Raw genomic sequence first — 16,081 nt, 5'->3', positions numbered from 1 at the left:
ATTGGGTTAGCTTTCCTTTGGACTCACTGTGTCATGTCTGCTGTTTGCAATATTTTAATGCAAATGTTAGGACATTCCCAGACTGAGTGCTTATGTGCTATCTCAGTGCAGTGTTGACAGCAATTACTCATGGGCGAAGAATGACCTTCAGTATGCCAGGAAACACAGCAAAATACTCATATGATTAAAGTGGTACACCATACAACATAACACAATAGATTTATGCATTATAACTTAAGAAAGGTAACTGGACATATACATCCATGAACAGTTCATATTTACAGTTTAAGCATCCTCCTCATGATACATGTTGCTTTATTATTGTACTGATAAAGAGAGAGAAAGAGTGTTGCTTTAAGCAGTTTTTATTCAGTTTGTCAGTTTATACTGCCTGGTTTCTTTTCACAGTTTCAACACAGTCGCTTGTATATTGTGCAGAGATCCAGAAGTCAATGCACTGAGCTCTTCAAAGGATTCTAAATGAAGAGTAAAAACTACGCAAGTCAGCTATAAGCTATAGACATTAGCCTGGAGGGAAAAGACATCCCCATAGGAATACATGGGAGCTAGATTGTGACATTGCTTGCCCTTGATTTCAATGACATTTATTTCCTCTTAAGTATGCTGAGGATTGTGTCCTTAAAGATAAATTTCCAATAGAGTTGCCTGGCTGGAAAGCATCTCACTTAAAGCAAACAAATAAACAAACAAAAAGCCTTTGTAAACATTTCACAATCTCTCAATCAAGAAAATCTTGCAAATAACCATCTGGTTTCACTTTATTAGATGTGTGCTAGTGCAACAGATATGTGCTAGTGCACCCTGAATCACCCCAAAACCTGCTCCAGGACAGAGTTTATATAAAGGAAGCAGTTAGGGAAAGGGAAAACTCACTCTATCAATGAAGTAATTCTGTCATCTGAACGTTGGCGTATGTTGCACACATTACACCTCCAAAACCATTTCAGAATCTAGAATGACATCCCAAGTACTACAAGTTTCTTTATTGGACTTCAGCTCCCAGAAGCCACTAGCCAAATTATCACTAATGTACTGTACTTGATTCATATTGGAGCTGGGTACAGTTGTTAATTAATGTTAAGATTCAAATGATGTTGGAAGTATGTTGGGAACATACCAATATCTGTATAGTTTTATTTCCCTATGTTTGGGACATCAGTGATGTCAATTGCTCCTTAATTTTTAAAATGTCTTTCAAGAAATAAAACAAATAGATATGTACTGATTTAAGTCAATGTATTGATGTATATACATAATATATGCATGGAATTCCAAGTTGGACCCTAAACTATATTTAATAATAAAAAGAGATTCATTGGAAGTGAGCAATTATTACTCATTTTTAAAAGTCTAAATAAAATAGAACTGTCTTCTTTCTAGTCACCACAGCCATATCTAGCTACACTTATAGGAAGTTTGCATTGATACTTGCAAGAAAGAATACTGGATTGGTACAGCATATACCTTCTCTTCTCCAACACTTCTTTTGTGATTTTTTTCTTCATTTGAAACATACCTGCTCACAGTATTTATTACTTTATAGAGAGTTATATTATACAAAACTATCAAGGTTATATCATCAGATAATGTAAACACTTGCCACACAACTGGCAGAAATGTACAAATAAAAAGATAACTAAAGACTGATACTTAAATCCTAAGTATTTTTCTGGTCTATCGGTCTGTGCACATGTCAGTTAAGATCCTTGCTTTGACTTTAAAAAGATCCCATCTGAGGCACTTATCTGCTGAAACAGCGAATCTCAGAATGTTTGAATTTATAGTTTTAATGTCAATCTGTTAAGAGAACAATGAGCTAGATGAAGGGAAATGCAGCATGGAAATAATCTTCCTATTCCCTATAAATTTCAAATCAGACAAGAGGGAATAGGCGTGTTTAGTACCTGGCTTTCTGAGTGAACAATAACATTTCATGTGGTTCATTTTATATGTACAAATATATACATATATAATAGATGTTGTCATTTGCCTAGGAATTTCTCTCCCTGTTCTACATTAATCTGTGCAACTGTGAAATCACAGAATGTTCACAAATATTGTGATTACTGAGGAAGGGTAAGTCTTATCATGTTGCTGAGGAGGAGACGTCATGGGTTTCATAGGATTTCATAGGCAAGAAATACTCAGAGGTGTAGGCACTTGAAATTCAGAAATTGGGGGATGCCCTACCCCATGATTTAAGTGCATAAAATGTCACCAAAAGGACTTCCATTTGTCTCAAAAAGTCCAAAAACCCACACAAAAGAATCCTTAGCTTGCAGAGCTAGTGGACTTCATTTGCACAAGTTTCCGTTATGAAATGAAGATTCATTTTTTTCAGCTGTACACGAGGAGCCTTTAGTCTCTGGGTAATCATTCTTTGGTTTCTGTGTGTTGTTGCTGCTGCTGGATTTGCTGCGACTTTGATCTGGAGTGGGCTGGATTGGCAAAGACATTGTGGCATTGGCCTTCACCAGACAGCCGCAAACAAGACGGAAGAATGCTCGGCGCATTTCTTTGCTTGCCAGAGTGTAGATGATGGGGTTCATTGCTGAATTCAGGACTGCCAGGGCAATGAATCCATCTTCCTGGTATAAAATAAGACATTCTTTCACTTTGCAGGCAACATCAATCAGCAGCAGGATGAACAATGGAGACCAACAGGCAATGAAAACCCCAACAACTATCACAACTGTTCTGAGCAATGCCATAGACCTCTCAGAGTTGTTATGATTCGTGACATTACGGCTACTGGACTTCACCAAGATGTAAATGCGGGCATAGAGGATTACAATGGCCACCAGAATGGCCATGAAGATGATGATGCAAAAGGCCACATAGTGCTTGGAGTAGAGAGGCAAAATGGTGGAGCAGTCTTCTAAGTTGCCAATACAGTTCCAGCCAAGGATTGGTAAAGCACCCAAGGAAACTGAGATAAGCCAGCATGTTCCAATGAGCAGGAAGACTCTGTACTTCTTATTAGCATCATATGGCCTCATTTTGATCATTGTCAAATGTCTCTCAATTGCAATAGCTAATAAGCTGAAGGTAGAAGCCCCAAGAGCTACAAACATGCTGCCCTCCCGAACAAACCAGATCTGGGAAGACAGGGTCAGGGTCTTATTTCCTGACATCAAGATGTTGACCTTGTAAACTATTCCAGCCAGCAGGTCACAGAGGGCTAGATTGCCAATGAAAAAGTACATGCGGTTGTGAAATTTATGGTTCTTCCAGATGGCAATCAGCACCATCAGATTCTCCAGGATAATGAAACTGCAGATGACAAGAAGTGCAATGGTTGTCAGCCCTAGTTTTTTCCCTCGTTCAAGCTTTCCAGTGTAATTATAATGGGAGAGTATCACAGGGTCCATTGCTTTATATTCTTGATATAAGAAGATACCGGTGGGTAGTGTGCTGACCACAGCCATGATCTAGGTTTCCTTTCCAAATGAAAAAAGTTTTATTCCAATTGATTTCCACCAGGGGGAGCCCAAGTCACACCGCTTACAACACACTTTTAAAACTGTCTCCAGCTCCTCTACTCATTGCATGCCAGCATCCTGCATGGACAGCAAGACCTGAAAAATAGCCACAAAGAGATTGCATTAGTCAGTTGCATTATATTCCCTGATTTCATGGTGTGTGTGAGTGTGCTTGTTTGTCCATCTAGCTGTCTTTCTCCAGACATACACACATCTCCACAAAATTGTCCTCTAAAGCATTGTGTCTGAAAACAATTACGGGTTTTTAAATGTATACATATTTTAAAACCCCAGTAATCTCATGTTTTCTGACATAATGCATCGGAGGACAATTTTGTGGGCATTCAAAATGTTCAGTTAATTAGTACTAATGAGCAGATCTAGACTTCACCAGACACATAGGTGAAGTGAAGGCAGTGAAAATGACCATCTCCCACTAAGTTCTCCACCTCTGCTTCCAAAAACATATAAAGACACTTATACATGCCACGGTGTTGTCACTTTTCATTATTTCAGCTTGCACTACTAGTGGCAAATTGCTTGCAACCAGATTGGGAAATACACCATGCATCAGGAAGGAAAGGGACAGAATTCAATAGAAGGAAGTTATTTTTGGTGGCAGCTTTCATAGACCTTTCACGTGGACCAAAACAAAAATTCCCTTTTATGGGATTCATATATAGTGGTCATGCTGGCAGAGGGTTTGGGAGCTAATGTTGTTGTGTGCCTTCAAGTTGTTTCTGAGTTATGGCAACCCTAAGACGAACCTATCATGGAGTTTTCCTGGGCAGAGTTGTTTAGAGGAGGTTTGTCATTGACTTCCCTTGAAGCTGAGACTGTGTGACTTGCCCAAGATCACTCAGTGGGTTTCATGGCTGAGCTGGGATTTGGACCCTGGTCTCCAGATTCATAGTCCAACATTCAAACCACTACACTACACTGGCTTACACCTGTCTTCCTCCAAGCTCTTCCTCCTCTTACATAACTTGTCCAGCAACATTACTTTCTTTGTATGTCTCCCAGATACACTGAAGATATTGCATATACAATCTGGTCCTTTATCTGGCACAGATATAGGATGGGTGTCACCTGGCTTGACAATAGTACATGTGACAAAGATCTAGGGGGGCTTAGTAGGCCACAAGCTAAACATGAGTCAACAGCATTATGTGGTGACCAAATATGCCAATGCAATTCTAGGTTGACTCAAGAAGAGCATAGTGTCCAGACTGAGGGAAGTAATAGTCTCACTCTGTTTAGCTTAACCTCACCTGGAATACTGTACAGTTTTGGGCACCACTCTTCATGAAGGATAATGACAAGCTTTACCAAGTTGGTAAAAGGTCTGGAAGCCAAGCCCTAAGAGGAACATCTTAGGAAGCTGAGTATGTTTAAATTGGAGAAGAGAAGACTGAAAGTGACATGACAGTTTTTTTTTTAAATATTGGAAGGGATGTTTGTTTTCTGCTGCCCCAGAGACTAGGACACAAATGAATGGATTCAAACTGCAATAAAAGAGATTCCACTCAAAATCATTAAGAGCAATTTCCTAGCAATAACAGCTGTTTGACAATACGATGGCCTGGCTTGGAGAGTGATGGATTCTCCTTCACTGGTAGTCTTTAAACAGAGATTGGATAGCCATCTCTCTGGAATGCTTTTGGTTGTATATATCTGCATAGCAGAAGGCTGTACTAGATAACCTTTCAGAGATCCCTCCTAATACAATGATTCTACACGTAGACAGCCCTTTCACTCTGTGGACACAGGAATATGGAGATTTAGGATGGGGTAGCTGGCTGACTTGACTTCGTTCACTCTTCCCCATTCACTGAAAGTATGGAGGAATGACTGGTGAGCATGCCACTTGCAAGTTTTTCAGAGCCTGGGTTCTTCCTAGGGAGGTTTGCCCTTCACCTATGCAGTGTAGGCCTGGGACAGCACGTAGTCTCCCATGGTGGATTTTTGAGGATTGCAGCCTCTTCAGGCTGCCCTTCTTCTGGTATGAAACAGACTGCAAACAAACAAAACACGGCAAAAAAGCAAATTGTCTCTCCCAGAAGCCTTTAGGAACAGCACTTCCTACTCATCTGTTCTACAAGCCTTCCACTGTTTGTTTAATTAATTAATTAATTAATTAATTAATTAATTAATATATAGCCCTCTTCATTTTCAAAACCAAAAGTCTGCCACTTCCACACCTTGTTTGTTTATCTGCCATGGTGGAAACTCAGGAGTAGAAAATTGGCCCCTGAAACTCTCACTGTTGCCCACCCTGATTTACATATACTATCTGGGAGCATAAAGGCAGTATGCTTGCTGGATGCATGCATGTGCACCTGATTTGGGGGATATAACTGTATGCAGAAGGTACCTCTGTGTATTTTAGGGATTCCATGGGTGTGGAAGCTTTATTTGTGGAAAGACCCACTTTGTATCTCATTGGTTTAGACCCAGAAAACTGATTCTCTCATAGGCGCGATCCAGACTGATGCAAAGTGGCGGCTTGGCCATGTACTAGGGTTGCCTGGGGGCAGAGCAACTGCACACCCCACAACCTTAGTATGTGGCGTTGCTGTAATCATGGTGGCCTCCCATATACACGGGTGCCACCATGATTATGTCACGCATGTGTCGCGTCCAAACTGCGCAGCGCGTGCGTAACATCTCTGCATTGCCCCAGGCCACTTATGGTGGCCTGGCTATGACACAAGAAGGAGCTCTGAAACAGAGCTCTTTCTGGGCGCACGCTTCATTCCCGCAGCCACCAAACGGCTGCGGGAACAATGTCAGGAAGAAAGGGGCCGAGTGGCCCCTTTCTCCCATGGCTGTGGCTCCCAGGGTGTCCAGGGGCATGAAGTCCCAAGGACTCCCCTTTTCGCTTCTCCGTGGTCTGGAAAAACTCTGGATTGGAGCCGCAGGGCTGCCGGTGAGGCCGCCCTGCCCCCAACCTGGAGATAAAAGGGGCGGGTGCAGGCATAAATAAAGCCTCTTCACAGTAGAATTTGAAAGCAGTAGCATCCATCACTGGCACTCAATAGCCATATTAGATGGAAGGGATCCTATTTAAAATTATGCCCATATGAGAATTTTGAACTGTACCAGGGAAGTTAATGGACATCACAGTGAAGTGATGAAAATTTTTGAAGTGCACTTGCTCATAATGAGAGCACTTGCTCATCATGGGACTCCTCATAGCCACACTCTCCAGGAGAATAAAAAATGCAAAGAGTTGCCTTGGTCCATGTCAACAAACCAGTTTCAGCAGTTTTTATCTTGACATTAGCAGATTTGTTTTTTAAAAAAGTAAGGTTAATGAGTCATATATCCCAAATCAAGACCAAGATACTCCAAAATACTTTGCATTATAATTGGAAAAGATCACAATAAGAAATTATTGCTGGGGAAATCCATACCTCTCCTTCCCTCTATGGTGCAGTTTTCAGCTGAATTCAGAGGGAATGGAGAAGGATGAGAGGAAGTGACAGGTTGTCCTTGTTCAGCATTACTTTTGTTCAGAAAAAACCATGCTGGTGCTTTGACCCTGCAAGCCCTGATTTCACTACAGTACAGCTAAATGACTATTACTTTGCTGGAGAAAATATTTACTATCTTTGTTTCAGTGCTGAGAAAAAGAATTTGGCCCAGTGGATTAAGGCTGATTAAGTAAGCAATTGCCAGTGGCTTGTAATGGATATGGGTGTCTGGCGTGTGGAAAATAATTTTTTAAAAAGTAATTCATTACCATTAGTTGCTACTTCCAAGCTGTAGGTATGCTGGACAAGAAAGATTGTCTGGAACGGTCTACTATGTTGCAAGGCTTTTTAGACAACCTTGTGCTAGTCATTGATATTTGGCCTGACCTATTTCACAGTGCTGATGGAAAGATAACATGGGCATCAGAAAACTTTGTACACCACCCTGGGAGATTTGGATGAGCAGTAAGATAAAAACTTGATGAAAAAAAATAAATTGTCTATGTACAAAATATCAACTCTGCAACCCAATGGGAGAGTGAATCAGAGCTGTACTAAATTAGATAAAATTCTTTTTTTTCTTTTTTAAAAAAAGATAATTTCATAAATTGCTTTTTCAGAGAAATACAAAAGAAGCACATCTGACATCCATCTGATTCTATACTGCTCCACATAGCAATATGGAAACTTAAACAAATAACAGACATACTGAACATATTTCAGCTTTCCTCCTTTTTTGTGTGGGTGGCCATAAGTAGAAGTCATATCCACAAATTACCATTTTTAGACCAGAGAAAAGCAAGCACATTTCGAGTAAAAAAAGCAAACATTAGCAGACAGGGGGTAGGGATACCCACACTTGTCTGTTGCTTCCCATAAGGATTAATCTCTGGTGAGTTATTATGCATAACCTGTCTAGTATCCAACAGCAATGCTAAAATCTAGACAAGGATTGTCTTTCAAAACAGAATTATTTCCTTTGCTTCCATTTTCAATAACTTTGTGACTATAAATACAATCTAGATAACAACAGTTTACCAAGCATTGATTCTTGGAAAGTGCAAAGATTTCTTAACAACCTACTATTTGCCTTGGCTTCTAGAGTTGTGTAATTCTTTTCAAAAGCTTAAGTACAAATCTGACAGATATTATCAAGTAATCACAACTGGTTTTAAAAGAAGCCATATTTAAGAGCAATGTTCTTCACATGTTCTTCACTGCAACTACTCACTATGCTTGTTTGGGTATTTGGTTGCTGTGATCTTGATTTCCACTTGGATCCAAAGGTTCTTTCAGAACAAACCATGGGATATATTTAAAACAATTTAATATTCTAATTATAACACTCACAAAGGTTCAGTCATTTATGATGAACCAAACTTGCTTTCTGCTGCTCCAGAGGCAGGACGGGAACAGAGAGTTTCATATTACAAGAAACATTAGGAAGAACTCCTGGATGACAAAAGCTCCTTGACAGTGGACTGCCTTGGAAGATTATGGATTCTCCTTCACTGGGGATTTTTTAAGAGGAATTGGGATGCTTTAGCTATTCATATTTCTACAATGTCAAGGGGTTACATTACACAGAGCTTCAATTCTCTCCCAACTTGGTCTGTGTTGTGTGCCTTTAAGTAGTTTCTGACTTATGGTGAACCTATCACAGAGTTTTCTTGGCAAGGTTTGTTCAGAGTAGGTTTGCCACTACCTTCCCCTGAGGCCAAGAGCATGTGACTTGCTTAAGGTTACCCAGTGGGTTTCATGGCTGAGTGAGGAATCGAACCCTGGTCTCCAGAGTCCAACACTCAAACCACTATGCCACGCTGGTTCTCAAGTCTATAATTCTGTAATCTAGGGCCTCTTTGAAATTCCTAACTGGTTAATAAGATGTTCTGAGGAGCATTATGAAATGAAGTCAAATCTTCACCTTATAAAGTAAACATTATTATTTTAATTTTTTTCTTCATGTCAAGAAACAAAAAAATTTAGAAATGTGAGGAACAGATACCAGCACCATTCTTTTCAGATTATCTAAAATGAATGAATGAAGCCAGAGGAAATGTCTGAACTGATGAAAGCATAATGTATTTTCTGTAAAACAAAACAAAACAAACCCTTGGCCTGAACTGAAAGAAACATCCCTGCAGAGACCACCTTAGTCTGAAAATGAAAATGAATAACTGGAGAATTAAATTGAGATGTCTACTAACATCCGGAATGACATTTTCTCACATTAACTCTACTCTATAATGGATGTCATCTTGCATCTCTAGTGCACAGTGTCAATACTTCTAATGAATCTAGCAGAAAAACGGATGTCACTAACACACATCACTATCTTCAAAGCTACTACTGTCGATGGAAGCACCCCTGTACAGTAACTTTTAGTTGAATGAGCCACATTGTTCTTGTTTTTTGCACACCTGAAGATGATACTAGGCAGCTGTGTGTGGTATACCGAAATAATGAACTTCCAAGCCTGTGGCAAGGAAATGGTTTAAAACTGTTGCCAGGACCACTTTTTTCTTCACAATAGGAATCCACCGCATCAGCCACACACAACCTCTATTTCTACAGAAGGTATAGACATGCTAAACTGACAGTTGTAAGACTGCTTCTGCTCAGAGTACAACATGTCCAGCAGGTACAATCTTGTGTATCCCATAATACTGTTGAATACTGTCAGGCAATATTGCTTTGTACACTCTGCTACATGATCGGCCCTTTCACACGTCACAATTATAGCACTATGGTTCCACTTTAACGGCCATAATTCCATCCTGTGGAATGCTGGGCTGGGATTTGTAGTTTAGGGATGGATATTTAGAATTCTCAGCCAAGAGCTCTAGTGCCTCACCACACAACATATTTCAGGATACCATAGCATTCAACCATGGCTGTTAAAATGGAATCATAGTGCTATAACAGTGCAGTGTGAAAGAGCTCCTAGTGTAGTGCAAGGTGCTGTCCTATTACCATTGTCAAATAATGGTTCAGCTGCCAGTCCACTTGGCTTTTCAACATGGAATTGGAGGGTGCCATTTTGTTCTTAACCTCTGGTCCATACAGCCAGTGTCTATAGCTAGAACATTAAGGGCCAACTTAGAATAGAGCAGAGATATGTATTTTACAAATTTGCCGGCCCTCTCTGCATATAAAATATGAATGAAGCTGTCTTCTCTTTAAGTCAAAAGGAATACATGAACAAGGGGAATGAACCCTCCCTGCTCCATTTTGCCTCACTGTGCTTCATTCCATAAAGTAATGTTCTCCAATGAACTCAGCTTACTCTTGGCATCAAAGATGGAATTCAAGAACATTGCTACACGCAGTGGAGCAGAATGAGGAAATCCACCTTCTTTATGTAACACTTTCCATCTGAATAGACCTATCTCTTCTTTAAATGAGAATGGAGCACATATGATATCCACTCCATCATGCTGAACTTGGTCCTAAGAGGAAGTATGAGTGGACAAGGGACCCACAGGATGCATGTGGTCCACCAGCCACTTTTGTGGCCTGGATGCCCCCCATTCACCATTGGCAGTGTCAAGCCACTAACAGTCATGTCACTGCAGGAAAACAACAACAACAAGTAACTTCCCTCCACCCTCATATTCTTCTTTTCTCTTTTCTTCCAGATAGGAAAGAAATGCTTTGCCCTATATGTTGACTGGCAGGGATCTATACAGTAGAAATTTACACTGACACCCTCTAGCACCAGAGTTGCTGGCAATTTTGTTGCAGTGGTAAAATTACTAGTTATTGCTAAGTTTTGGAAGCAGTGTGGGACCCCCAATGTGTTGGGGTTTCAATGCATCCCTTCAAATTTTCCTATCCCTGATCTAAGTCAACCATGTTGAAAGCTGCCTTCTGAACTTTAGTAATGAATGTATGAAGAGATTTCTAAGAAAGTGAGGGATAGCCCCCCAGTTCAGATTCTGTTGCAAATGTTACTCATGCATGATCTCTGCCAATGAAGGGTCAGCATCTGTCTGAAGGAGTTTCCAGGTGTATACAGATACATGTACACAGGGCTTATGTTTTATACTGTTAATCGTTTAATTGTATCTTAAGGGATTGGGGGATATGGACTATATATTTTAATGTTGTAAGCCGCCCCGATTGTGTTGCATTGAGGGGTGGGAAACAAATAAATTTTATTATTATTATTATTATTATTATTATTATTATTATTGACCCCTTATATGGACAGTATCTCAGGATTCCAAATAACCAGAGAGATTTGTTGTTGTGTGTCTTCGAGTAGTTTTTGACTTATGGTGACCCTAAAGTGAAAGTGGGGTTTTCTGGGGCTGAGTGTGAGTCACCCAAGGTCACCCAGTGTGTTTCCATTGCCAAGCAGGGAATCCAAACCCTGATCTCCAGTGTTGCAGTCCAATGCTCAACTCACTACACCACAATAGTTCTGGGATTAGCCTTTTGTTATTGTTTAATTAGTTCCCTGTTTGCCTAAGAAAGCATGATGGACTCAGCACGTGTGGATTAGGAATAAAATTCTAAGGCGTGTTACAGACTGCCTAAAAGCGGCAGTCTGCCGGCGCTGCTGGTTGCTCCACGAGGGAGCCGTAGCAGCCAAACTGCATGGCTCCTGCGCGGAGCAAAAAAGAAGCCCCAAAATGGTGCTTCTTCCCACGGCGCGGTTATGACGCCACGAGGCACCGATGGCGCACTCGTGACATCATAAGCACCATGCGATGTGCAGACGCTATGTGTCCGACACGTAATAATGGCGGCGCCTGTGTGTATAGGGCGCCGCCATTATTACGCCCCCGTCACGTGCTAGGGGTGAGGCCGGTGTGGACGCTAGGTCCCCGGCCAACCTGTAGCACGTGATGGGGGCACCTCAAGAGCCCGTCTGTAATGGGCCTATGTAATCTTAGTATTGGTTTCTTTTGCCCAGGGCTGTTCAAGAAAGCGATGAAATTACATCATGTTTGAGTCTTGAGATATAAACTCCATCAGACAGTTCACAGACTGTGGTTCACTACTTCTGAGAAGTAGGCGGAGGAACAGCTGGGAACAGAGAAAGTTTGTGTGATATATTCAGTTCATCTGTGATTTTAGCTTTCAAATCACAGCTGGGTTTTGAGGCTGTAGACAGGTTCCACATGAATTTGTCACCAGAGTGAATATTGAATGCTTGTAATAATAAGTCTGGATCAGGCTTTACACTTCACAGATTGTAAGCTCCTGTCAAACTGTGCCTTGGGCAAACTGGGACTAAAACAGGAGCAGTACAGGTATAGCTATTATTGGTGCATTGCCCTGGGGCCAACTGGGGCCACCTCAACTCTCCCTGTCCTTATCCTGCCCTCCCACACCATCTGCTGGACTGAAAAACTGGCTTCCATGACAAGCACAAGGGAACCAGCACCACCTGAAGCTCTGCTCCGAGTTTAAGGTGCTGCCACCCCAATTTGACCTTGGCTTTCTAACTTATTTATTTATTTAACATATTTTTATATTGCCTCCTAGCCCACAATGGCTCCAGAGTCTGTGAACAAATAAAAATAATTTGCTTTGCAGGCCCATATTGCCCTAAGCTCTGGGTCACTAAGCTATGCCCCTGAGGATGCGTGGGTGGGGGTGGCAGGGACAGGAGAGATGTTCCCTTTATTAAGTCCCTTAAAAACTCCTTCTGCACCTCATTACCTGGAGTGGGATGAGTCAACTGCCCCAGTGCTGGGTGTAGAAGAATGCAGGAGTGCCAGCTATGTTTGTGGTAATAATCATTTGGGGTGTGTAGAATGGAGTACAATGGTGAGATTTCAGATCTCTTAATCCATCTGTAGTTAACTGTGCCATAAGGCTAACATAAGATAAGAACATTAGTTGCTGGGACACCCCTTATTTTAAGAGAGCCCTAACATATTTTCTAGATTACCACATTTCTGGAACACATAATGGGTGCAGTTTTCTTTTATACACGGTCACCGTTGTGGATGCTCAGATATCATGGCGCTGTGGTGATTATTCCCTTTGAAAATCGTGGGTATTTCCTAGAAGCTGCTTTAGCCTTCCCATAGCTATATGGCCCACATTTTACAGTCCCAACCATGTCTCTCTTTTTAAGGGACTAACTCACATAGCCTTTTTTGAACCTGTTATATTCAACATAGTTTTTCTTCTCTTTTATGAATTTGTAAAGTTTCCCAAAAGGGAGATTCATATGTTTCCTGATGGCAAATTACCCATGATGTGCAAAAGGTTATTAAAGGAATTCTCATGCACTTATTAGCTCATTATATTAATTCATCTGCAAACCACCATCTCCAGAAAACTGGGGTGTATATATAGCTTTTTCCTTTGGCTTTGGACTCTTTCAAACAACAAACAAACAAACAAAAAGCATGCAATGATCTAAGGGCCCACCTAGACCAACATGTCCAGCGTGACTCTTAATGTCTCCTCCCTGAATGCTTTGTTTTCCCAAAGGTCAGTCCTCCACAGATTGCTCAGAACAATTCTTTTGCTTCTAGTTGTAATTTAGGTTTCTGGCACAAGAGCACCAAGATGGTACCTCAGAGTGAAGGAACAGAAGGAGAAGGGGAATAAGATTCCTCAATCAGTCGGGGACGTGTAGTCAAGCCAATTTGGTGCAGTTGTTTGAATGTTGGGCCAAGGTTCGAATCCTGCTCGGCTATGGAAACCCGCTAGGTGACCTTGGGCAAGCCACACTCTCTCAGTTTCAGGGGAAGGCAATGGCAGAACCGCTCTGAGCATGCCTTGCCAAGAAAAACCTGTGGCTTTAGGGTTGCCATAAGTCGGAAAGGACTTGAAGGCACCCAACAACCACTGCAAGAGCAATAGCAGCTTCATTTATGTGCCACTCCATACCACCTAAGCAGTCTCTAAGTGGTTTTACAAAGTGTAAAGTAATTGGCCCCAACAAGCTGGGTACTCATTTGAGTGACCTTTGGAAGGATGCCAGGCTGAGTTGACCCTGGGCCCCTGGCTGGGACTGTGGGTTGTGAGGGAGTGGCTGCAGCACAGGCATCTGAAACTCCGCTGTTTTGAATGGGGCTGTGCCAGTGGCTGTGCCAGGGCTTCCTTCAGTCCCATTGCTTTCCCTGGCTCTGCTGGGCAATGCCCCCCTTCTTGGGCCAAATGAGCGGGGGAACCCTTGACAAAGAGTCCCCCTTTTTCAGACCACAGTTCCCAGAATTCCTCAGGCACTGGCCATGCTGTCTCGGAGCTTCTGGGAGTTGTGATCCAAACAAGTGACAGGTCCAAAGTCAGGTCAACTCTAGTCTATAGGCTTCCTTCCTTGCCTGGTCTGGAATCAGGAACCCTTGCTCATGGACTACAAATCCCAAGTCGGTCTTCCTTCTGCCCTCTTTGTGTGTGTGTCTTGTGCGCTCTCAAGTCGGTTGGCAACACCAAAGCCAGCCTGGCATCAGGTTTTCCTGGCCAGCTTTCTTCAGAGGAGCTTTGCCAAAAGCTCTCTCCCAAAGGGAAGCAGAGTCGGGAGGGGAGAGGAGAGGGTCCCCCCGCCCTCCTGCTCCCTCGGCTTTGCCCTGAATCCGGACTGGAGCATCACAACAGTGCCTCCGAATATAGAATTCAGGGTGTCTTTAACATTCCTTCGAGAGAGGCAGCGTGGACTAGTGGTTGGAGCGGCTCTGGAGAGCGGGGTCACACTCTCTCAGCCTCCTTCTTGGGAGGCTTTGAAGCAGAGAGGCTGGCTGGCTGGATAGATGGATAGAGGTCCATCTGCCCGGAGGTCTTGGCTTGCGGGGTCTCTTCCAGCTCCAGAAAGACACACAACTACAACCCCCAGCCTCCACAGCCGCCACAGCCGCCTGGGCTGCTCACCTGGCTCTCTCCGGCGGGGCTCCTCCTCTCCCGAGGCTCCTCATCCTCCTTGGCTTTCCCGCCTTTTCCCTTCCCGGCTCCAGCAGCAGCAGAAGGGTCCTTTCCAAGCCCTTCCCAGACTCTGGCTCCTCCGAGGAGAAAGCGGGCGCCTCTGCCTAGCCTGCCTCCTCCTCCTCCTCTGCTGCTGGGGCTCCTCCCCTTGAAAGGGACCCCAGTCAGTCATTCCCAGGCCCAGGGCTGGCTCCCACCTCCGCATCCCAGAGCCTCCTGCTCCTCTTCGGCTGCAGCCTCGCTAGGGAAAGAATAAGGCGGCCTGATACCGCTTCAACTGCCACGCTGGCATGCTGTGCAATTCGGGGGATACGGCCCCAGAGCTTTCCCCTGGGCTTCTTCCCTTCCCACTGCCCCCAAAGCAAGCGAAGCCCATTTTATTCGAGGGTTGCTTTTAGTTATGTGTTTTTTTTAAATTCTGTGGGATTGGAATTGGGCTGCCTTTTGGCATCATCATCATCATCTTCATCCCATTTCCCTCTAGGCTGGAAAACTCCCTCCCAGTGGGGGCAATGAGAGGAAGATCCTAGAAACTATTGGGTGGATGGATGTGCCTGTGGGATTAGGATTCGGCTGCCTTTTGAAATGATGATGATGACGATCATAGAATCATAGGGTTGGAAGAGACCCCAAGGACCATCTATTCTAGTCCAATCCCATTCTGCCATGCAGGAACTCTCAATCAAAGCATCCCCAACAAATGGCCATCCAGCCTCTGCTTAAAGACCTCCAAGGAAGGAGACCCCACTACACTCCAAGGAAGGAGTGTGTTCCACTGTCGAACAGCCCTTACTCTCAGGAAGTTCCTCCTGATGTTGAGGTGGAATCTCTTTTCCTGGAGCTTGCATCCATTGCTCCCAGTCCTGTTCAATACGACATCCCTTCCAAATATTTAAACAGGGCTATCATACCGTCGATGATGATGATGATGATGGCAACCAAATCCTAATCCCACAGGCACCTCCAGACACCCATAGTTTCTAGGATCTGCCTCCCATTGCCATCACTAGGAGTTTTCTGGAAGGAAATGGGATCATGGAGGAATTCCTTCTCCAAAGATTTTGTTTTTAAATGAGGGTTTTCAGAGGCAAGGAAGGATGTAATCCTAGGCCTGCCTTCCACTCCAGGGACTTTGCTTCAGGGAGAGGGTTGCGCTGGTGCTAAACTTTGGCACTGACAAGGCAGAGGAAGTGGGTTTTGATTTGATAAAAGTTT

General features: G+C 43.0%; 1 protein-coding gene across 1 annotated transcript; it reads right to left on the bottom strand.

Annotated features, from left to right (window-relative positions):
• Positions 1 to 14,912, bottom strand: LOC149323694 (sphingosine 1-phosphate receptor 3-like). The gene is made up of 2 exons (XM_089512104.1): positions 14,816 to 14,912; positions 1 to 3,599 (listed from the first exon to the last, which is right to left on the bottom strand). Exon 2 carries the CDS (start codon positions 3,447 to 3,449, stop codon positions 2,316 to 2,318), a length of 1,134 nt encoding a protein of 377 aa, XP_089368230.1. The 5' UTR covers positions 3,450 to 3,599; positions 14,816 to 14,912; the 3' UTR covers positions 1 to 2,315.
• Between the last annotated feature and the right edge of the window lie 1,169 nt (positions 14,913 to 16,081).

The sequence above is a fragment of the Sceloporus occidentalis genome, unplaced genomic scaffold, assembly GCF_023333645.1.
Source record: "Sceloporus occidentalis isolate IW3139 unplaced genomic scaffold, rSceOcc1.0.p SCAF_1, whole genome shotgun sequence".
Classification (NCBI taxonomy): Eukaryota; Metazoa; Chordata; class Lepidosauria; order Squamata; family Phrynosomatidae; genus Sceloporus; species Sceloporus occidentalis.
Note: the sequence above shows the minus strand (reverse complement) of the source record. Positions and strands in the feature narration are given on the sequence as shown.

Bases quoted from the DNA above. Each gene is read 5' to 3' on its own strand.
- LOC149323694 (XM_089512104.1), bottom strand. From the start codon at position 3,449: ATGGCTGTGGTCAGCACACTACCCACCGGTATCTTCTTATATCAAGAA.